Genomic DNA, 23,643 nt, shown 5'->3' with positions numbered 1-23,643 from the left:
TGACCCCCAAATTGCAAAATTCATCCACAAACTTTAATTTGACAACAATTAGGTGATAAGGATAAATCAAACGATTTGAAGATCTCGTCACATTTAGGACATAGCATTTTTGGATGCTAAAAGTTCATTTATTTTCGACAGACCAACTTGACTTAGATGCATCTAAGTCCAACTGGAGAAGGTCTGCATCACTATTAGACTTAAAAATAAAGTCTGAATTCTTTATTATTTTGGAAATGTCATTAATGTAAATTAAAAAGAAAAATGTCCCCAAATTGGACCCTTGAGGTACCCCAGAATGTGAAATACATTCTCTTGAGGAATTTGGGTGATAATAGACAAATTGCCTCCGATTTTCAAAATAATTTTCGAGAAGTTGCATCAAGCCATTTGATAAACCAAAGTGTCTTAATTTTACAAATAAAATATTATGGTCCACCATATCAAAAGCCTTCATGAAATCGGTATATGTATACTACATTAACTTGGATTCTGGTATCAACCGGTTTGGTTACGTTATTTGAAAAACACAAAAAATTAGTAACTGTTGAACGAGAACGTCTAAATGCATGTTGTTGGTCATTCAAATACGGCTTACAGTGATGCAAAAAGAAGCGCAAACGGTCTATAATTTATAATCGATAAACTATCACCTTTTTTTCAAAATAGGAACAATTTTTGTGATATATATATATTTTTTATTACATATTTTATAGCAAGAAGGCCTTACAGGTAAAACCCAATGCGCCTTCCTGGCCAATTACAAACAATACAGCATTTTTATTATACAAGTCGCTTAGTTACGAGATAATGAAAACTCGCAAATTAACGAGACATCTATGAATTGTACATTAATCATACTCAAATAGTGGTGACACAGTAGGTAGGAAGGATTTTAGTCACTTTTAATCGGGGACCGTTTCAACAATGAAGTCAGAGAAAATTGGCAAACTCTGATAGGAAACGATCGACCTGGAGTCACAAACATCCAGGTCTGACCAGCAGCACTACAGATATATCCGAAAAATACTTTTCGATCGAGGTCAGCTCATGGTATCAAGCCCGGCGCCTCTCGGTGGTAGGCAGAAGCTTAACGACCTAGCTATGCTGCTGGCTATATGTATGTGCAAACGGCTGGAATTCGTTCTGTTTATTTGTTCCGAGCTAGATTTTAAATTTATGTTTTATTATTTTGCAGATGAACCATGAGTGCATTCGTCCGACACGTTTGACACTGTCAGTTTCCACGCAAAAGCCTCGTATTTTTACTTGGTGCTTGTTAATTTCATCCAAAGAACCGTCCTCATTTTTTATTTAGGGATTTAAAGCTCGGTCTGCAATCTCTTTGGTGTGCTGTGCGGTTTTCACGAGACCGACCCACGCAAAAAGGGGACACAACGTTAGTGTGCTGCAACCGCGCTCTATTATGGTCAGTTAAACCGCGAGCAAAGGTAAATTCGGTCTAAATTGTTAGGTGAACATGGGTCACCCATGTCAACTGGTAACGGCTTACCGCGGCCGTGCACGGCCTGCTTAATGTTTACCCGACCGATGCATCAACCCCTACATGTGCGATGAAAATGCTGGATTTAAGCTCTCTTGTGTTCATCATACCTTATGTGTGTATGAACTTCTGAGCTATTGAAGAGCCACGTTGTTACAATTATGTATCACCTGTCTGCTCCTCTGCCTGGGTCCCCGTTACAATTCATCTATGTATTAAGTATTAAGTATGTTTGTATGTATCCTTCGTTCTAAGAAATCCGTGACGTCATCGAGAAAATAATTCGCTTTTTTCCGATTCAAAGGATTCAAAGTTCCCGGGGGTGTAGGCTTCGAGGGCGAAGCCCTAGGGGGTGGAGTCTTGGGGAACGAAGCCCTAGGGGGCAGAGTCTTGGGGAACGAAGCCCTAGGGTTCCACCCCCTAGGGGACGCAGACACCGAGGGTGGAGCCCTAGAGGGCACAGGTGCCGAGGGCGGAGCCCTATAGGGTGCAAACGCCGGGGGCGTACATATTATTTTTTATAAGAGACTTACTATATATGCTTGTTTGTTCGTGACAGTCAATTTAATAAAAAAAACAAATGAGTATTCAAATAAATTTATATAAAATAAAACTATTCAAATAAATTTTATAAAATGTTTACTATTAGATTAGTCATGTTTAAGTAGTTTATATTACAAATACCGAGCGAAGCCGGGTAATACAGCTAGTAATTTATAATAACAGACTCTTTTTTCAATATTGCTTTTTTTTCCTCATCGCAGAAAAGTTTCTGGTTTGTTATTTTTTACATACCTCCTTTAGGTTTCACTTACGATTACAATTCAGGAAAAAGTTTGCCTCTTATCCGATCGTTTTCATACTTTGCCATATTGCTCATTTTGGTCATCAATATAAGTAAATGGAGCCTCCGCCATTAAGATGGTGCAAATATATCGTGTAAGACGCGTTTGTAATTTTCCCGCCGACATTTTATTTGACGTTTACCGTTGACGTTTGTTTATTAGTTTTAAACATAGATGGCGGTAATAAAAAAAATTATTGGTGTTTTTATTCAAAATAATAATTATACAAGATTGCTAATGGTATCCTTAACATATCTGTTTTGAACGAAATTAATTTTAACGTTAATGTCCGATTCATAAGATGTAGAAATCTGTTCTATCCACCAATTTTTCAAAACAACACTTCATTCGACAGTACAATCGTCTTTACATATGTATGTATGTACATATATGCCGTCTTTAAGATGCAAATTAATTGATTATTATCAATTATTTTAATCGTTAGCGGTCTGTTTATATTAACTAGTATTGCGCGTCGACAGCTCAGCACAACACTGCATGGAACAGACTGCCTATTTTCATACTACACAGCACCATCTGCTTTCGGCAAGTGCAAGGCAAAACAGTTTACATATATGTAGGAATGATTTTTAAACGAGCCGAGCCGTATGTGTGGTTGGTCAAACTGCTATGGATAAAGTATGTGTGTGGTATGCATGGGAGAGTCCGGATGCGTGTTGTTATGGTCACTTGTTGGAGAACAAGCCCGAAGACATGTTATAAAAAATAGTCCGACACTTAATCTGTGCGTTTCGCTTGGAATCCTTCACCGGATCCTATATATATATATATTGTAGAGCGCGACGATACGGCGAAATATTGCTTTTCATCGTATCATCGAGTCGATATTGTCTCAATATGACATTTACAAATACTTTTGTTCACTCGCCACTATGACGTCACGGCATGCGCGAATATTTCCTTAGTTGCGAAATAAAACCGTTTATGTTACTAGAACATTTCGGAACATATTATATTAATGTGTCCATATAAAATATTTTTGCAGTTGCCGGTCTGTGCTTTGCTAGTATGTATAAATGAATCTCAATTCGATTAATTTTGAATTTTTTTATTTAATAAATAGCTTTATTATTAATTTAAAAGTCAATTATGAATATTAAGTAATCGAAAGGAATACAACATGTGTACATATTTAATAGTTAATGTTTTACTGTTTGTATTTTAATACTAAATATTATAGTTGCAAAAATATGTAGTTATGGAGTTTATGTAATAGTCTTCTACTGTTATAAAAAGCGTTTGTTTTATTGAAATAATTGTATAAAAAGGAAATATTATGTAGGTATATAAAAAGTTGAAACTTATACTTAAATATCATTAAAGGATGACACAAACGGATCATATATTTAAGATATACATAATGTACCTACATATATATAAAAGAAAGTCGATCTTTTAAAAATAATAATATAATAAAGTGCTCTCAGGATTCTTTATAAAAATGATAAATATCAAATGGAGAAAAATACATCCATGAAAATATCAACTCAGCATTGTTTTTGCAGTAAACCATTTCCGTATTATTTTCCGAACGATTTTCTTTCACTGGTCAACTTTCCAATCAAAAAAGAGTGAAACAGATTGCGCTGAAGATTTTTCGTCCACTCATCGATTTTATTTTGAGTTTTAAAAGATTTTTACTGCGCACGAATGTACATAGGTACATATTTTAATCCTAATTCCTCATCACACATATCCGTTTTATATTGAATGTGATTGGTGGTTTTGGATTATATGAGTCTCCCGTGGTTAATATTGAAGGGGTAATTTAAATTGGAACATGTCGGGAGGATTCGTGGTGGGAACGGTCATTATTTGTTGCATGTCATATTTACATTTTAGCCACGCAGAAGTTTGATACTTTAAAAGGCATAAAAGTGGAAGAGCTTTAAAAGCTTTTATATGAGCGACGTCGTCGGCGACCGGTGTTGCATTTAATCCCGAAACCCGGTTTATTGTCGGGAGGAGCGGGAAGACAGGGATGATCGCCGCGACGCATTCGTAGGGGAAGAATCATTAAAACTGAATTTTATGGTTGTAAAATTTACATCATAATGGCGAAGCTTTTAGGCAACGCCACTCCTTATATCCACCCCTGCTCGAGCACGCGCCAAGAAAACTCGCTCTAATCTTTGCGGGAAGGAAAAACGAGAGCAAGACTCGCCCTTTAAGGAAACGGCACCCTGGGTGGTATTTCCTTCGGGTGCTTTGAACGAAATCCACATTTTGCTTTTTGTTAGCTTCTGTTACGTATTAAAAATGCCTCTTTTAAATTTTCATGATTTTCGTTTGAAATTTTCGAAATTTTGTATAAAAAAAAACGTTAGTGTTTTAACTGTACTTGCAGTATGAATTCCGTTTAATTCTTTTTAGTATCAATATTATAATCTTGTTTAAAAAATGTGATGACACTTTCAGAAATAAGCAATTTTGTTAAAATCGCCGAGACTTAATCAATACACATTTATCTATAAACTAATCAGCTCAAGTTAGTACATAAAGAATACAAACATAATTTTTCATCTTGATACGTTCAGGGGTGTGGACAGAATCATGGTCACAAAATTTTTGACCTTTATAAGAGGAAAAAATCCAACTTCCGGTTTTTTTAAATTTGATTATTTTTTTTTATTTTCTTCACATTGATCATTGAGCACACATTTTTAAGAGGTCGGAAAAAATAGTGAAACAATAATCGAACTAGAGTAAACTGCCACTTCCTGTTGCGAAATGCTTGCCAAATGGTATACATAACTTGGTATTAAACTTAAACTTCTAGATATGTTATTTAATTTCAAGAAACCAAAAGGTTTGTGAGAAAAAAATTAAAAACCTCGATTCTCTACAGTAAAAGTACTACTTCCGGTTTATTTTATCGAGGTAAGCCAGTTATCAATAGAATTTTTGTTATTAATCCACAAGAATAGTCGAAGAATGATATGAAGTGGAATTTTATTTAATTCTCATATAAAGAAAATTTAATATATGTATTATCCCTATTAATTCAATTAAGATTCGAGAAAATACGAGTAAATACTAGTACGAGCTTTTTGCTCGCAACTTTACCTATTTAAAGTTCAGCACACTTCCAATTAACCCTTTTAAACGAAAACAAAAAATAGTGTGGCCAGAACACTATCTCAATAAACATGTTTCAATAGAAAATACTCAATATAAAATAGTAATAACAGTGGGAAAAAATCCCAAGTGAAAATACGTACTTTTGACTTTTGATTTGAATTGGATGACTACTTAGAGAGATTTGAAAGCTGACTACAAATGGAAGATAAAATACCCGAATATAGATTACAATATTCATTTTGAACAGAAAATTAACAAATTTTGAGACATCGACCGAAAAACACCAAGATATAGAAAAATCGCGCGATTTAAAAAACACATGTATATCTTCGAATCTCGAGCCAATCAACATTTTTTATTACCAGATTCGTATTCTAGAAATCTCACAATATTCAGTGACTAATATTAACAATTGAATATTGAAATACATAGGAGTGTCAAAGGGAAAGTACCATTGAATCGGTTATTAATTTTACACCCATTGCATTGAGTCGCTTCTCGCTTCGAAACCTTTCAAACTACAAAGTGCTTGTGAAACGATTGTAAAGTTATGGGAACTGTCTACAGCGGGGAACTTTTAACCTATGGATAGCGAGCCATAATTGGGTCGATTGATATTTTTCAATGGGTTGCAAAACACTGCCAACAAATACAATTTGTTTGTGATATATACATATTATTAAAATTCTTTCGAAGTGAATTCTTCAAGCATTTCTTCTCAGTTCAAACTATGCCATATGGAACTTAAAATAATTTAAGATGCTCTTTTAGCCCTTTGAAAGCAACGATATATCGTTGCTAACTGCTAATTTCGAACAACGATCGAAGTTAGCGTCTAAATGGTTCGTATTTGAATAAATACTTGTGGGCCAGGGCATCATTGGTATGAATCATTTTATATACATATGTACATATTTATATTAATTCATTGTTATAATATTTTTTTATTATTTATAATAATAATAACATTTGAGTAGTTATATAATTCCACTATTTTATATCTATAATAATGTGGAATAATAACAAAAACAAGAGAAAATCGTTTCTATTATAGAGGTCACGAGCCGTCGTGCAAGTTAATGCAACTAAAATACTTGTTTACAATACCTACTAGAAATAAATTACAAGATTATACATTCTCACCCTCTAGTGCATCTCAATCGCACGCTCGTACTAGCAAGCACGAGGAAAAGAGAGAGCTATAGAATACCAGCTTTAAATGTATTACACATATATACAGTGCTAATAATAAATATCAAAACAAAATTCTGATACGCATCCATATCTAGTGAATCTTACGCTCGCATGTAAAAGCAATAAAGAGAGAGAAAGCGATAGAAAGCAACCGTTTCAAATAAAATTCACAATCAAGTATGGTGAGCTCAGCCAATGATGTTAAATAAAAAATACATTTGAAATTTTGGCAGTTCTTGCTAGGATTTTGAAAAAAATCGTAGCAGCCAAAGGGTTAAAACTTAGATGAGATTTAAAAACGGAAAGATCAAGTTTTGATACTACTATCTCGACACGTTCGGACAGGTTTCGACATATCTAGACTTGTCGCAACTTGTCTTGGCGCTATAATATACAGCTGCGTGGCTCTTGTATTAAAATAAACATTATTTGTGTATTGCATTTGTGTTACATATGTATATGGTTATACTGCGCTTTATGTCTGGGCTTAATTGGATTTATCAAACTATCACCCTAATTTGGGCCTAGGCTTAAAAACGTTGAGAAGCTCTGCTCTACAGACTAGAGATGATTTGTATGAAAAATATAATAGCACAGTTGCAATGCAGTTAAAGTGAAGTGGCATTTTCCGAACCGGTCGGGTTTTTCCATTACTCGTGAGCCTTATTAATATTTCAGTGTCGCGAGAGGTTTTCCCTTCTCGGACAGCTCGACATTCCACAACACGTTTATTAGACAAGTTCTTATGTATGCCAAGTACATATGTACATATATACGTAAGTATGTATAGTTGTACGAAAATGGCCGGGCAAAGTTTTCGCAATAATCGCAGCCAGTATTTTTCCTTTCGCGCGGCTTATCTTTAATTGCACATATCGCCCAACCGGTCTACCCCCTTACCGAGATATAATCGCTCGCTTGTTTTACTCTTTTTTTGCGTTATTTCGTTCGACCTATTTTTATTTTCTGGCTTTTGGACTTTTCCTTCTCCGTGCAAGAAGTTTTACTCGAGTTTTTTCACGGAAAATTTCCTCGTAATGTGCCTGTATTATGCAATCATTAAATAAAATACGACACTATTTACTTGTTAAGGTCGATAAATGTTGTAGGTCCAATGATTGGGCGATTTATTAGTGTTATCGGTTCTGCAATGATAAAAGCCATATAAGATAAAGTGTATATACGGTCAAAGTAAAATTTTGCTAATAAAATTTAAATAAAATGCTTTGTGGAGATGTGATGGATTCATTATTATAAAAAAATACATATATTCACTCTTATAATATGAGCTCTTATATTTGAAAGTGGCAAAAGTCCAATTTTCAGTTCCTTAATCACTATTTCTGCTTGACTTAATTCACAAATAGTTTTTATTTTTTTTTTAATTCGATTTGTCCAAAATCTCGGAAAAGCATAATAATTGTATTACATACATACATTACTAATATTTTTAAATATTGTTCAACATAAAACATTATATATAATGTTTTGCAAAATATTTCTCGAAATGAAGAAAAGTGGACTTTTGCCACACCGAATGGACACTTGGCCAACAGACGCTTGCAAAACGAGCTTTAGGCCAACGAACTTTTGGCCAATTGTGTATTGAAAGTACTCAAAACTCACTGAAAACAGATACATTTTTCAGAAATCACTTCGACCTTATTTAAATTTAAAAAATTAAAAATTTCACTCCGCCAAATGTCTGTCGGTCAAATATCCATCAGCCTAGTGTTCGTCGGCTTATTTTCCGTCGGTCAAGTGTTCGTAGGCCAAATAGTTCGTCAATTATCTCAGTAGTTGCATCAATGCTAACCAACAAGAGGTAACAAGTTCGAGCACTGCTTTGACCTCGATTGAAACTAATTTATTCCGAGTATTTCAGCGCTGCTGGTCAGACTTGAATATTAAAACGTTTGCCAATTTATCTGATTCAAATAAGGAAAGGGGTCCTCGCCAAATATTCAACTAAAGTACCTACTATATGTCACCACTATATGAATATAATTTTAAATTTATCTAATATATAATTTCGAAAGAGACTTTGTATGTATGTATGTAAGTAAGTTTTAATTACTTAATTAATTGTTATTTCGTGTTCTTCAGCTTGTCAAAATACAGTGATTTATGTAATAATAAAATGCTGCATTGTTTGTAATTAATTGTCCATAAAGGCGCATTGGGGTCTTCCTATAAAGCCTTCCTGGTATATTCTTCTTCTTCTCAATGCCCTGTCCTCGTCGATTATTTGAAGATATCCGCATCGGCCTTTAGCGGATCGGAATACATCTTCGGAGCTCATATCGGTCAGCCAAGACAACGGTTTCGAAGCCAAGGCAACTTTTTCCTGCCAATCCATTTTTACCTTCTATTTTCCCCATGGTTATCAAATGGAGAAATTCGTATTTTGGACCCCGTATCATGTGTCCGAGGTACTCCACATTTCTCCGATTGATGACATAAACAAGTTTTCTGCCTCTCCCTACCATGCTTCATTTGACATTTGGTCCACGGGATCTTCAACATACGCCTGTAGATGTACATCTCAAAAGCTTCGATGCGGCTCTTCATCCTGGTCTTCAGAGTCCACATTTCACATCCATGTAGTAACACTGTCCAGACGTAACTTTTCACGAATCTCAAACGAAGATTGAGATGCTTGTTTGTAAGCGCCGCCTTCATTTTGATAAATGCTGTTCTAGCCATCTCGATGCGGATTCTTAGATATTCATCGGGATCCATCTTCCTGGTATACATACATATATCTATGTAAAAAAAAATACAAAGTTAAAAATTTTTAATTTGTTAAAATGCTTTAATACTGTGGCATATGCTAAAAGGAGCCGCCGTTATAATTGGTTATCAAGGATTATCTCGAGGCTAAATGCAAGTAGGCTAAATAATGACCACCGAATTGGCTCCCTTCTCAGACCTGACAGCGATAGCGTGAGACTGAGTGTCGTGGCATTGATGTATAATACACTAGATCCTCCCTCACGTGTTATACTGGTCTCCCTTTTGGCGCATGCAAAATACATGGCGCATGTACAGTTTTTTTTAGTAGGTAGGTAGGTACCGCTGCGTCGTAGGGAAAAAAACCCAACTTCCCCGCTAGTTAAACCCCCCGCACCCCTCAGTTAGTGAAGACAAGATCTCCGACCAAAATCACACGTCAGGGCCCATCTATGTGTATTATACATCAATGGTGTCGTGGGAATGCATATCCGGGTACTTGCCTAAACAATAGGGAAGTAACCGGACGTCGAAGATACAGGGAGCGACCTGTCCTTTATAAACGGGTACTTAGGCGATATCAAGGCATTCTGGACAGAGTACTAGCAGTGCGTGTATCTCCTTAATCACCAATAAATGCTGTGAAATGACTTTGGCCTTTTGATTGGATTCTCCACCCACCCCTACGCAACAATACTTACACTTTTCCAAACATTATTTTAAAAATATCACAGAAAACCGGTTGTTATTGTTGGAAAACCTAGATATGCGTTCAAAATGCTTAAACTCAACCCACTCACAGGTCCTACGTATGTACATATGTATGTTCGTATATCGGTGAGCAAGATATGCATGCATAAATCGAAGCAGAGAATGCACACGAGTACACGTGCGAGATCCCATCGCACATATGAGATATTTAGAAATTTACATGGTGATTTCTTGGCATGGAGTTGAGGTGCATTAGGCCTGATTGCAGCACGACACGAGTAATATTCTGGCGCATTAGGCGTTCGCCCGACCGTGTCGACATAATGCACACCCCGGACACTGCAACTGGATGCACCCAACACACCGCACAACTAATGGATCACTTTTCATACTCCCTGCCTTTTTTGCCTGCAAACTTTTGAGACTGATCACTCCGGTTAAATATTTACACGTACGGTGCGGTGCATTCACAAGCTTCGGTGTGAGTCGGGCCTAATGATTGAAAAGTGATTGGAGGGGAAATTGTGGAAAACTGTTGAAAGTCAAAATATGAAACTTCACACGCCCCGCTCCGCTAACCTAACACGACCCGTACAATACCATATATTTTTTTATATATATACTATTTAGTGTTGTGCCCGTTGATTTAAACGGGTGGTTTCATTAAAAATTACTTCTGAATCTTGTGTCAGATTGAAACGATCACAGCTAGCTAAACAAACTCGGATTTCTACCGCCCCTTCAGTGAAACAGTGCTAAAAGTTACTTATATTACGAGAAATCCCTAAAAATAATTTATAATACACCGATGCGGTGCAAACGATCGAAAAGCGCCAGACAGACTGAACCACAGATTAACGACACGTGTACCTTATGCGTGCGCACTGCTCGCACATATACTAAGCGAAATCTACCCGAAGTCCCGACAAACATCTACCCTAGGGCTTCCAAACCGGCTTAGACCGAAACCGAAAAGCCGGCTTTTTGGCTCGATCAACCGGCTTTTTAAGGTTTTCTTTAATTAATGTTTTTTTCCTCAAAATTAACAATTATGAATTTTAAATTTCTATGATAGATCAAAATAAATGTGTATAAACGCTCTTAGGTATAGGCGTATATTTCTTTGAACAAAAAAAAAGCTACACTACTTTCTTTCTTGAGCGGTTTCTTTCAGATTTAGTAATGGACCATGTCATAAACCAATAAAGTATGTAGTTTCAATGGCCTACCCAACTTCAGGTATAGAAAGCATCCTTATCTATCGCAAATCCTTATACTTGAAAACATCAAAAAAAGTAGTCAAATGATTTATGGCAAAATGCATAGGAATTTCCGAAATATAATTGATTTTTCTTCGAAGGAATTTCCCTTTAAATATTGAGGCCACATACCTACTTTTATTATGGATTTAAAATGTTCATCAAATGAATTTGCCGTTTCAAATGAATTTGTTTCCGAAATTTGCAACGGTTGCTTTTGGATTTTTTAAGCTAAAACAGATGCGTAAAAACAACTTTCAAATCTTTTTATCTATAATATATCTAGCTTATTTAAATCATTTAATTATATGTGCGTATTTAGGATCTACCATTTTACGACTGTGATATATGTACATATAATACAAATTTTATTATTTGTAATATTTGTAATAATAATATAAAGCAATGATCTTATGAAAGTTCATAATGTTTATAACTTAATTTAATTTATAAAAAACTATTTTTTTTGCATAATATAGATATATATTATGCAAATATATACATATTTACATTTTTTTTTTCGATATAAAAATTTTTAACTTAAAAAAATCGTATTTTTCTAAAACCGGTGAAAGCCGGCCAACCGGCTTTTTATTTGTATAAAAACCGAAAACCGGCTTTTTATTTCGGGCGGCTTTTTGGAACCCCTACATCTACCCTGTATACGTTATGTGCTTCTGATACTTTAGTTCCGAATTTTTCCTTATTAAATTATTAAAAACTCGCCAGAAAGATCCAACTCAATTTTAATAATTACCATTTTAATAATTGCATCTGTGCACATCGAAAGGTTACTCGTCATCTGATGTGCAATTTTTCATTCGTGAAGTCTTTAATAATAAAACGCATAATAAGGCGCTTTAATAAATAAACCCATAATACACCTAATATATACTATGTAACTTGAAAAAACTGCATGCCATACATAATATTTCGTTGGTAACAGACATTATTAACAAACTAACCACTAGATTATATGACAGAATCACTAATAACCATACTAACACACTTGTGAAGAGTCTCGGTGATTACAACAAAATGTCTATACCCTTCAGGTATAACACACAGATTACCTAAACACAATCTGCTTTAGGTCGTCAGCTTTAGAGAGTATTTAATTAATCTTTTGTATTAGATGTATTATGACCATTTATAAGAATTTTAAATAGGTGTTTGAGCTATTTTTCCTATTATGCTGTACATTAACATTATAATAATATAATACTATGATTACTAACCAAATTAAATTACAATTGTAAAATAGAAAATGATCAATAAATCAGTAGCTATTAAAATAGATATAAGATGTATTGTGAACATAATTTCGTAATAATAAAAAGCATTTAAAAATCAAAAAATCAAATTACGAGTTGAAATGGAAAATTTTGAATAAATAAAAAATTTGGTTCTCAAGTGTTCGGTTCAAATATAAATATTGCCTATTTATAATAGAATCACAAACATTCGTTTCAATTTACTTTATACATATATAGTTAGGCTTGAAATTTGCTTTTTATGGATTAAAACATAGATATACATAATATATTTTAATATTATTGGTAAATAAAAATTTAACAAGAGCATTTATGATTCAATTATAATGATTCAAAAATTACATATCTTATCAATTATCTTTGATATTTATAATATATTCGTTGATATCTTAAAATTTATATTTAGCATTACAACTCATTTGGAATGAATATGATTTCAAATTTATATACATATTACACATGTATACATACATGTATTTATAAATTACATAAACATGGCCTTAATTGTATGGACTTGGGTGAACTCTCATGAACTGTTAATGTACAATATACATATACATATAAAAAATATTAATAATATTATATTACAAATATGGATTACTCGTAACTAATTATACTAGGAAAATATTTCGTTTTGTATAATATACCTATAATTTAATACATCGCGTATGGAGTTTCAAGTTTACTTTTCACATGAATATCTACATTAATTAAGAGTTTCTTTTGATAACGCTTCAGGGCACGTGAATTCGGCGAAACATCATTGAATATTTTACTATGCAAAAACATGATTTTCGCCTCGTGTATTTTTCCTACGCTTCGATACAATTTCGAAACGAAAACATGTCGATTTCACAATGATTTCGAAACGACTTCGATGCGTTCGATCGTTCTGTAAAAAATGTGTATAATATAATATACAATATATATTTTATGAAAAAAAGGGGGCGAAAAGGGAACATTGATATGATAATGGGATAAACGAAGGATCACTACGTGATGTGGGCTCGCGCGCGTAATAAGATTGAAAGAAAAGGAAAATTCGGAAAATGGAAAAATAATGGAAACATTGAACAGATCCTCGTGTACATTATCAAGATAAAGGTGACGAAACAAATGGGAGTCGGGATACGACTGATATAAATTATAGCTTTGATAGAAAATTGATTTGGAAAATGTAGCCGAAGAAATAATAACCTCCGTAATAATAACAGGTCAGCTCATTTCTAGTCCAAATAAATAAATAACCACTGCTTAACTCACTGATTAAGTAATTTTTGTCCATTTAAGAAGTCTTCGTCTTCGCTGTGACCACTTAAGAATGAACGTGCTTATTTACACGTGGACGGCTGGGCGAGTGTGTGGGGATGGAATAAGGGTGCAGTGCGGGGGGTGAAGCTTGCCGCAATGCCGTTAACGTTAGAAACAATAGCGACTTTCCAAAATCACCTATTGAAATATCAACGGGCACAATACTATTTTTTTTATAAAAATGTAATGAAATTGTATTGAAATTGTGTAAATTTGCATATAAATTACGACCCAAACACTTTCCCATTTGAGGAGATTGAGGATATAAAAACGGACGTGATGTATGTTTGTGGGTATGTATGTGTTGCGTAGGGGTGGGTGGAGGATCCAAGTAAAAGGCCAAAGTCGTGTCACAGCATTTATTGATGATTAAGGAGATACACACACTGGCAGTGCTCAGTCCAGAATGTCTTGATATCGCCTAAGTATTGCCTTATAAGGGATAGGTCTCTCAGTTATGTCACATACTCGGATATGTATTCCCACGACACTCAGACCCACGGTATGGGTCACTTCTGAGAACTCTATGGGTATGCGACAGAGTACCGCTATAGCCGCATTCATTGTTTAGCCGACAGCACTTAGTTTTCCGATAATCCCCGAAACCAATTATAACGGTCACACAATCCCTGGGATGCTACTCGGGCTAATCCGATTGCAACTACTCGATGGCTCTTTTTATTATACGTAACATATTTTTATGTACATATGTGGGTATGTGGGTATGTATGTATGTGGCGGAAGCGTGGACAAGTATCGAGATTTCAAAAAAGCTAATTTTAGTATACCGGGAGTATACGTTATGCATAAGGATGTGGCGTGACGACCAAGGTCGTGTCGAGGAGACGCAGGGAAGAGGAGTAGCAGGGAAGGGGGGGTTGTGGAGCGTCTGACATGTGCTCCTGATATTGAGCGCCTGAGTTGTAATGTGTGGCATCAGCGTCAGATGCGCGGAAGCGTACACACATCCACGAAGACATACACACATTTATTTATCATATCGACGTGGGAGAACGGCGGTCGTTTAATTTTAAATTACCTTACACTATATTTATATATAACATATAATTTTAATTCTTGTATCAATTCCATTCCAATGCCACCCGTTGAAATCAACGGGCACAACACTAGTTTTTCTAATATTAAAGGAAATCAAAATGTAGTGTGTGTTAAAATTTATTGCATAAAATATGGATATTTCTTCCCACTTATTAATGATTATATGGACTGGCTGGAGAAAAGAATTTTTTGAAAGAAAGAGGCGCCGGGTTCGATCCCATGAGCTGACCTCGATTGAAAAGAAATTTTCTGAGTATATCTTTAGTGCTGCTGGTCAGACCTGGATATTTGTGACTAATGGTCGATCGTTTCCTATCAGAGTTTGCCAATTTTCTCTGATTTCATTGTTGAATACGGTTCTCGATTAAAAATTGGCTAAAATCCTTCCTACCTACTATGTCACCACTATTTGAGTGTGATTAATGTACTATAAAATGTATGTACAATTCATAGATGTTTCGTGAATTTGCGAATTTTCAATGTCTCGTAATTCAGCGTCTTGTGTAATAAAAAATGCAGCATTGTTTGTAATTAGCCAGGAAGGCGTTTTGGGGTTTACATTTAAGAGGGCTGGACAGCAGCGCCTTGTCCATACAAACGTACTATACTTCTCCCTACCTCAATTATGGCACTAGAGAAATTATTTTTTAATATGCTATGGATATCCACCATTAGGGTGCATCTATCGTTTTATTTTTTTTAATTAATTATTATTTATAGGAGCTAGGAGCCGCCAAACATCTATAAAATCGCCTCTTTTTTACACCCACGAAAAGAGTCTAGCGTGGTTACTTAACGGTCAATTTTTAAAAAAATACGCCAATAGATGCACAAAAAATATCTTTCTCATACCGATGATGAAATTTTCTTAAAAATTGGTCCAGTTTTGGAGGAGAAAATAGTAGAATATGAACCCTCGATTTTGTCAATTTAAAACACATTTTATCTGGTCAAAGCGCAACTGTCGCATTCACTCAATATATATATATATTGATACATATTTTCGCATTCACTCAAATATACATACACTCGATATATATATCGAAGAAAGGAACGGTAAAAAAATTAAGGTTTCAGGTGTACAGCCCTCTTAATACCTTCCTGGTATAAAATGTAATAAAAAATAAATAAAAAATATATAAAATAATATGTCCCCGTGATACGACAAAAGTGTTCCATTAGGTCCATATATGAGAATTCAAAATTCATGTTTTTCGCTTGGGCCTTGTATACATATTTATCTGGTCATTATGATATATATTGTAAAAATTAAATAAATCAATAAAATTTGAAATTAATTCGTTCAATTAAATTGTGCATTATTATACCTATATAATGTGATGTAACGAGTCGTCAATTTGGCGTTTGAAAATTGCTTTAAAAATATCTATAAAGTTTTATGTGCGTTGAATGACATCAAAATTGATTTATGCCCTTAATTTATAAGTGGAAATAACCCTGATCTTTATATACGCGTTTAGGTATAACCTTTCCCTTAGGCGGAAGCCAGAAATCGAAGCTTCATCTAACTTTTTTATGATTTTTACGATGATATAATGCTTCGAACTGTATTCTTTATGGTCCGCACAGATGGCGAAGCCCGTAAATGGGGAAAAACGAAAATTTGAATGATTTATAAAACAGGATATCTGTTTTTGATTGACACTAACACTTTTCGCAACCGGGCGTAATATGTATGCAAATGATCCACCTCATTTTCTTCACTTTTTCTTCATAAATAAATATAATTCCGAAGCGGTGTTCTTGACTCCGACGATTTTTCAATTAAATATTTAAATTTTGTTTGAAAAACAAAAACAACAAGATTAAGAATTTTATCACTCTTATCATTTGAAGATATACACATATCTACTATCTACATAGTATATGTGAATCAATAAACAATAGACGTATCCATCGTATGAACATAAATACATTGTTAATATTTCATTTTTTCTCTTTCAAGAAGAGTGACTCACCAATGTATGCAGATTTGATTCAGTGTTTATATTTTAGTCTTCATCTCATGTCAAATTGAGGAAAGCCCTGATATTTATTTATTTATTGAAAAATCAACAGGCAACAGATGTAGAAATGTATAAAAATAAAGAATAAATATAACAAAATAACATCTGAGGACAATTATAGGTTTTTACAAATTACATAATATATCTAGTACATATAGACAAACAAATGAAAAAGAAAAGAATACAAACTAAAATATGACTAAATAGGAAAATACATAATTAAACAATACTTGATTAGAGATAAAATACTTTTTTTATTAAAAAAAAAAAAAAACAGAAACAAACAGCATTATAACGTATATAACAATGACACTAAATAAAATTCCAAAAATTAATAAACTATAACATTGAGCTTAAATTAAAACAACCTTCATACTACAGAACATCTTTTCTAAACAGAGGTGTTTCCAAATTCCTAAATTTGCTGTTTTCGATGTTCCCTAATATACATACATACATATACATATATTATTTTTTTATTTTAATGTTACAATCAATATACACTCGTCATTACAGATTACTCCAATGCGACGAGTGTGCGTTTAACGGTCAGAAATACAATATACATATATGTACAATCAGATTATATAGCATATAACAATTAATCATATAAAAATTAATCAGAAATAATAATCATTAAGACATCTATGGATTGTTTTTAGATTTTGAGTACAATTTTTATACATATAATAAATAGGAAATTATAGAGATATCTATAGATTTCAGATTACTGTGCATAATTTATACAAATTATACACAGACAGATTTTTGTGACAACAGGAAATGATCTAATACCAATTTTTCAGGAGCCGTTTCAGCAATGATCAGATAAAATTGGCAAACTCTGATAGATAATCGATCGATTTGGAGTCACAAAACCCCCAAACCTAACCAGCAGTTTGACGATGACTCGAACCTTCGGTCTCAGTGGTGCTAATTATATACGCTACCATTAAGCTAAACTGCTGGCTTTATGTATCACGAAGAGAAATGATCAAAGAAATATGTAATACCAAATACGTACATTTCATGTACATATGTTATCCGTAAACAATTTTTTTTTGACTCCATAGTCTTAAGATTACGCATAAAAAATGTTACATCATTGCATTTAATAAGAATTTCATAATAGTATAAAATATCACGTAAAAACAGTATATAATATTATACACGTACATATGTAGATATATTTAGAGAATTTTCAAAAAATTAAATATACGAATATCTGACAATATTCAAAAATAAAATTTAATCGAGTGAATTTTTTCAACGTCCATTTCAGTTGCGTCATTAATTGTGATATATTTAATGTCTTTAAATGGACTTTGGTGAGGATAGAACATTTTTCCAGTATTATTATTGTAGAATGTGAATGTGCCATCTGTAGTTATTTCATACGTCACTTTAAAATTTTCCCCTGAAATAGACGAAATATGTACATTGGCATTTTATTTGCTTCACCGAATTATTACTTAGATAAAGGGGGTTAAATCATACCTGGTTTTACAGTTGGTGCATGGACGATAATATTATCGACCCATTTTTCATCAATCCGAGCACTAATGAATGTTTCCTGAAGGGTGATATCAACTCTTTGATGGTGATGGATAAGGTTCTCATTTCCATCTGAATATAAAGTTGACACTAAATTTAAATAGAATCTGAAATTATTTTTTTTACACATTAGAATACGTCATTTTGATGATGTAAGAATTAATTAACACTTTCACGGTTCCCATAAATGGAGAGATTTTTTGGTAGACTTGTCTCTTATAAAGATTTTAGCTATGTATAACGTAGCTAGAAATCCCACTAGAGATACATTTTTATCAAATATGTAAAATAGTATCAATAATTTTCAAGTAGTTACATAGAATCTTGCTTACTTGCTAGCCTGACTTGATGATTTTCCTTCGATTTCGATTTTGTTTCCATCTTTTAGTGGTTCTGGTATGTTGTAAATATATCTACCTCTTAATTGAGATATCCTTTCTAATTCAATTACTCTAGGAATTTTTGAAGGCAAATCTCTTCCGAGAACTAACGTCAAAGAAGCCAAAATCAAAAATTCAACGCGCATTATCTAATGAACATGATTAAAAATATAATATTTATAAATCAACTTAAATTTAAATATTTGTTTACTATTCACATAAGTGTCAATTTCTAAACAAATTCTAGAAGTACGTACGTATTTCTTCTCGGATGAGGTTTAAAGGTAGTTTACTTGGCAGTTGATATCATAAAACTGATTTTGAATTATGAGTATAAATTACGATTTAATGTTATCAAAGCTGATAAAGTCAAATCAGTTGAATTGATCTGTTTGTTATGAATTTTTTTTATCATTACAATATATTGATTCTAATTAGTTTTTTTGTAGTTTGATTTGACAATCGGATCATATCTTGCTTAGAAACGAATAAAAAGTATATTTTTTACAACAATTCAACTTATTGGGATGAACGTCAAAAAATATGCTAAGTATACTTTAAGCAAAAGATTTTAACAGTATCTGTAATAGTTTTCTAAAATAAAAATCAAATTCGATGACCTATAAAGTGGATAATCATTTCGATTTTTATTATAAATAAATTTTAAATAACAAATTTCAGCTTGATGGAAATTAACAATTTATTTATCAATTACGACATTTTTTACAAAAAATAAAATTTCATATCATTTATTTAAGGGAATATACAAATAAAATTAATTACAAATAAAGTTTAACCGAGTATATCTCTTCAATATAATAAGTCACGATGTATTTAATATCTTCGAAAGGACTTTGGTGTCTATAGAATATTCTGGGGAATCTATTATAGAAATAAGATATCGTGCCGTTTCTGATTATTTCAAATTCTGCTTTAAATATGTCACCTGAAAAAGTATATAAATGATAATATGAAATGTTTAGTCAAATATGTTTTATGATGTCATTTTTTACAAACCTTTTTGATTTGTAAAATCAATTGATTTTATCTTTACAAACCTTTTTGAATTGGTGCATAGTATTCTCGTACATAATCGTCAGCCCAATGACCATTGATCAAAGAACTGATAACTGTTTGGTTAGTACTACTCAAGTCGAGTCTATGGTGATAAGGGACAAGTTTGAGGCCTCCATTCTCATTTAAAGTGGTAACCAAATTCATACTTATTCTTCTAAATTACAAAAATGAACGACAATATATTTAGTAAATAGTTTTGAACGAGGAGTTGAAATTAAAAAAATCAGGTATGATTAAAACAATCTAAACTGTATCAAAAAACTTACTCTTTCAGATCTTTAGATGTTTTTCCTTCAATTTCTATCTTAGATCCGACTCTGAGCTGAGCAGGTAAGTTGAAAGTGAACCTGTTACTTACTCGAGCCATTTTTTCAATTTCAATTGCTCGTTGAAGAGTCAAAGGTAGCTTTCCTCCAAGCACCACAGCCAACGTGACAACAATCAAAAATACCACACGCATGGTCTCCTAAAAATAATACAATACTTGTTTGCAGTTAAACGAAAAAAAAAATAGAAATATCAATATAATAATTGAACAGCAAAACTAAATCATTTATTTTTTCTATTTTATATAATTACCACAAGAATGATTCTTAGATAGAGGTTAGCAAGTAGTAATGGTTGCTATATGTCCGGATACTAATATCTAGAGTCGACGGATTCGGACTTATATAGGTAAAGAAGAAGATAAAAATCATTTTGATTATGATAATTTACTTATCTGCATATGAATTAACCCTTTCGCGGGTGAATTATTTCTAGTTGATTTTTACAAATTTCATTTCGATTACTAAAAAATACACATTTAAGGCAAATATGGAAAAAAAAATTAATAAATATGTTTTAAACATGGGTAAACATAAAAGTGGGAAGTACATATACTTCCCACGGATCTTTGGGTGGTGCAAAAATATAATTAAAAAAAAATGCATTTTAAGATAAAATTATATATATTTAAAATTAAAAGAGCACGAACGACTTAAGATACAATTTGTTTTTAAATAATTCTTAACCAATCACGTGCTGCGTATTATTATATACACTAGTGTTGGGCCCGTTGATTTCAACGGGTGGTTTCGAAAAGGAATTGAAACTCGAATAAAAATTAAAGTTAAAGATATTCAATCGACTGGTTTCGGAAAGATATTGATGCACGAATGACAAATTACGAAGTGAATACGAATTACGAATTACGTTTTGTGCATCGCCGACGTCTCGACGCCTTTGCCCCCAGCGCTCCCGATGCCTTCGGCACCGGGGCCTTCGCCTGCGTTCGACGCGTTCGGATGCGTTCGACACACCGGGGGCTTCGCCCTCGGCGCCCCCAGCGTCTCCGATGCCTCCGGCTCCCCGGGACCTTCGCCCCCGGCGCCTCCGGTGCCCCCGATGCCTTCGGCACTCCGGGGACTTCGCCCCAGGGTGCCGAAGGCAAAGACCGAAAATCGAAAGATCTTAAGTCGAATGATAAAAAAGGGTGCATAGTAAACGGTACATACTCACGTATATACTCACGTAAATACTCACGTACATATTCACGTACAAACTCACTAAATTTGTGCGAGCAGGATACAACAGGAACAAGATGAACAGGATTTTCCTACCGTATTCTGCGCGCGCACATTAATCATTAATTAATAAAAGTCCGAATCTGTCGACTCTAAATATTAGTATCCGAACATACATATGTACGTACTGCTATGTTCCAAAGAAATAATTATTTAGATTTTAAACTACTTGGTTAACTAACCAAGTTTTATTTTATTTAATATTAAAAATGTTACATTTCTTAGAAAGTTCTTGAGTAAATGACTTTCACGTTTCGGCATTTTGATGACATCACTTGTCGGGAATCGTGTGTTTTACGATCGATCATTGAACCTGTTTTCTGGAATTGGTCGAAGGGGTCGTTGCCTTTGACTTCTGCGTGTGCTGATCGTCATTTGCGGACGTGTTATCGGATTCTTAATGATGATGACTGTTATTTATAAGGAAGGTACATAACACCCCCATTGTTAAGAAACTTATTAATACATAAAGTTTAAGAAGTTTACATTAAATATTTTCTTATCAATGGCTGGTATTAAGCCATTATTTGTTTTACATCCTTTATTTAACTTTATGATTCCTGTTTGGAATAATTCAACATATTCATTATTTTTATTCTTACAAATAATTGTTAATTTCTTATTATCCGATAAGGTATATAGCCATCTGTTGTTAGTTAATTTTTGTCATAGGTCTATTTTACCTTTAAAATTTCTTTTGTTACAATATTCAGGTATTTATTAGTAACATCTTTTAGCAATTTTGTTTCACAATGTATATCACTTAATGCGAAAAGTATATTTTATCCATTACATATATAAATTTGATTAATAATATTCTTACAATATTATAAAAAAATAGTATAACTCATATCGTCGACTGATACTCCAATGTATTTGTGTGTTGATATAATGAGTGATTAAATGTCTGTGTCTGTATGAGGTATAGGTAAAGGGTAAGTTTTATATAATTTATATTCTACTGAAGTAGTTATTGGTATCAGTAGTAAATATATAAGTTTTCCATCTTTATGGTAAACTACAATTTTAGAAACATCTATCAAAAGGTGTATGTTTTCTAATATCAAAGGCACTGGAAATTCTATTCCATGGGTTAATAAATTATATTTTTCTTTCAATTCATTAAAAAGTATAATAGGCGATAATATTTCAGGGTGAAGTATATTTTGTTTTGTCATTAAAATATAAGTAATTATAGTTTCAAGACGTTGAGACAAACTTTCAATATTAGCATAGATTAGTTCTATCCGTTCTTCAATAAGCAAAATGGTTGTTGTGTCATCTAATTTTTTTATATGTTTGTTCTAATGTCACGTCAATTTTCTTTATACCATTACTAATCAAGTATTTATTTTGTTTTTATTTTATTTTTACCGTTGGCTTACACCACAATATTTTATTTGTTATTCGAAATTTAGGTTTATTACCACGTTCAATTATTTTCGATTTCGTATTTATTTTCGCATTACTAGCGTTATTTATTTTAATAATTAATTTGTTTATGAAAATATCTTTTAAAATTTTAACGAATCCATTTTTAATATTACGATTAATTCCCTTTAACTTTTATTTTCACCTTTTAATTTTTTATTAAACGATTGCACAGGAAATCATTTTCTGGCAATTTCATATCAATAATTTTTATTTTACATAATATCGCAATTAAAATTTTTTTCATTGTATACGAATAAATTACATTCCTGCGGTTCAGGAAATTTAGGAAAACATTCCAATGACTTTTCAATTTCGTCATTACATAATTTTAATTCAGGTGATTTAATTTCGATTTTAATAATTATCGATTGCGTTGGCTAAATACACGCGTTTTTGATTAATTTCATCACCGATAATTCCGCTTTTTTTATTATCTCTGGATTTGTTATTTTAATCTTTATAATCGTTTCCGTTCGAGGTTTTATAGTATACTTATTTAGAATTTCATTATCCTCCTTATCATTGTCATTACTAAGAAGATCAATTTTTATTGCTTCGTTGATAATAAGTTTGATTGTTTTATAACAAATTTTAGCCTGATTGGTTTCAAAGAA

General features: G+C 33.0%; 2 protein-coding genes across 2 annotated transcripts; both read right to left on the bottom strand.

Annotated features, from left to right (window-relative positions):
• Positions 1-17,251: 17,251 nt before the first annotated feature.
• Positions 17,252-19,269, bottom strand: LOC143919305 (uncharacterized). Its single transcript, XM_077441557.1, has 4 exons — positions 19,211-19,269; positions 18,906-19,102; positions 18,517-18,680; positions 17,252-18,436 (listed from the first exon to the last, which is right to left on the bottom strand). Exons 2-4 carry the CDS (start codon positions 19,097-19,099, stop codon positions 18,255-18,257), a joined length of 540 nt encoding a protein of 179 aa, XP_077297683.1. The 5' UTR covers positions 19,100-19,102; positions 19,211-19,269; the 3' UTR covers positions 17,252-18,254.
• A 301-nt stretch (positions 19,270-19,570) lies between these two features.
• On the bottom strand, positions 19,571-20,677 carry LOC143919306 (uncharacterized). Its single transcript, XM_077441558.1, has 4 exons — positions 20,610-20,677; positions 20,297-20,496; positions 20,012-20,184; positions 19,571-19,899 (listed from the first exon to the last, which is right to left on the bottom strand). Exons 2-4 carry the CDS (start codon positions 20,488-20,490, stop codon positions 19,733-19,735), a joined length of 534 nt encoding a protein of 177 aa, XP_077297684.1. The 5' UTR covers positions 20,491-20,496; positions 20,610-20,677; the 3' UTR covers positions 19,571-19,732.
• Positions 20,678-23,643: the final 2,966 nt, after the last annotated feature.

This window comes from Arctopsyche grandis, chromosome 11, assembly GCF_051622035.1.
Source record: "Arctopsyche grandis isolate Sample6627 chromosome 11, ASM5162203v2, whole genome shotgun sequence".
NCBI classification, from domain to species: Eukaryota; Metazoa; Arthropoda; class Insecta; order Trichoptera; family Hydropsychidae; genus Arctopsyche; species Arctopsyche grandis.
Note: the sequence above shows the minus strand (reverse complement) of the source record. Positions and strands in the feature narration are given on the sequence as shown.

Coding starts and splice junctions, on each gene's coding strand:
- LOC143919305 (XM_077441557.1), bottom strand. CDS start 19,099: ATGCGCGTTGAATTTTTGATTTTGGCTTCTTTGACGTTAGTTCTCGGA. Junction 18,681..18,905: donor TCATCAAGTCAGGCTAGCAA/GTAAGCAAGATT, acceptor AAATAATTTCAG/ATTCTATTTAAATTTAGTGT. Junction 18,437..18,516: donor TGCACCAACTGTAAAACCAG/GTATGATTTAAC, acceptor CGTCTATTTCAG/GGGAAAATTTTAAAGTGACG.
- LOC143919306 (XM_077441558.1), bottom strand. CDS start 20,490: ATGCGTGTGGTATTTTTGATTGTTGTCACGTTGGCTGTGGTGCTTGGA. Junction 20,185..20,296: donor ACATCTAAAGATCTGAAAGA/GTAAGTTTTTTG, acceptor TTTGTAATTTAG/AAGAATAAGTATGAATTTGG. Junction 19,900..20,011: donor CTATGCACCAATTCAAAAAG/GTTTGTAAAGAT, acceptor ATACTTTTTCAG/GTGACATATTTAAAGCAGAA.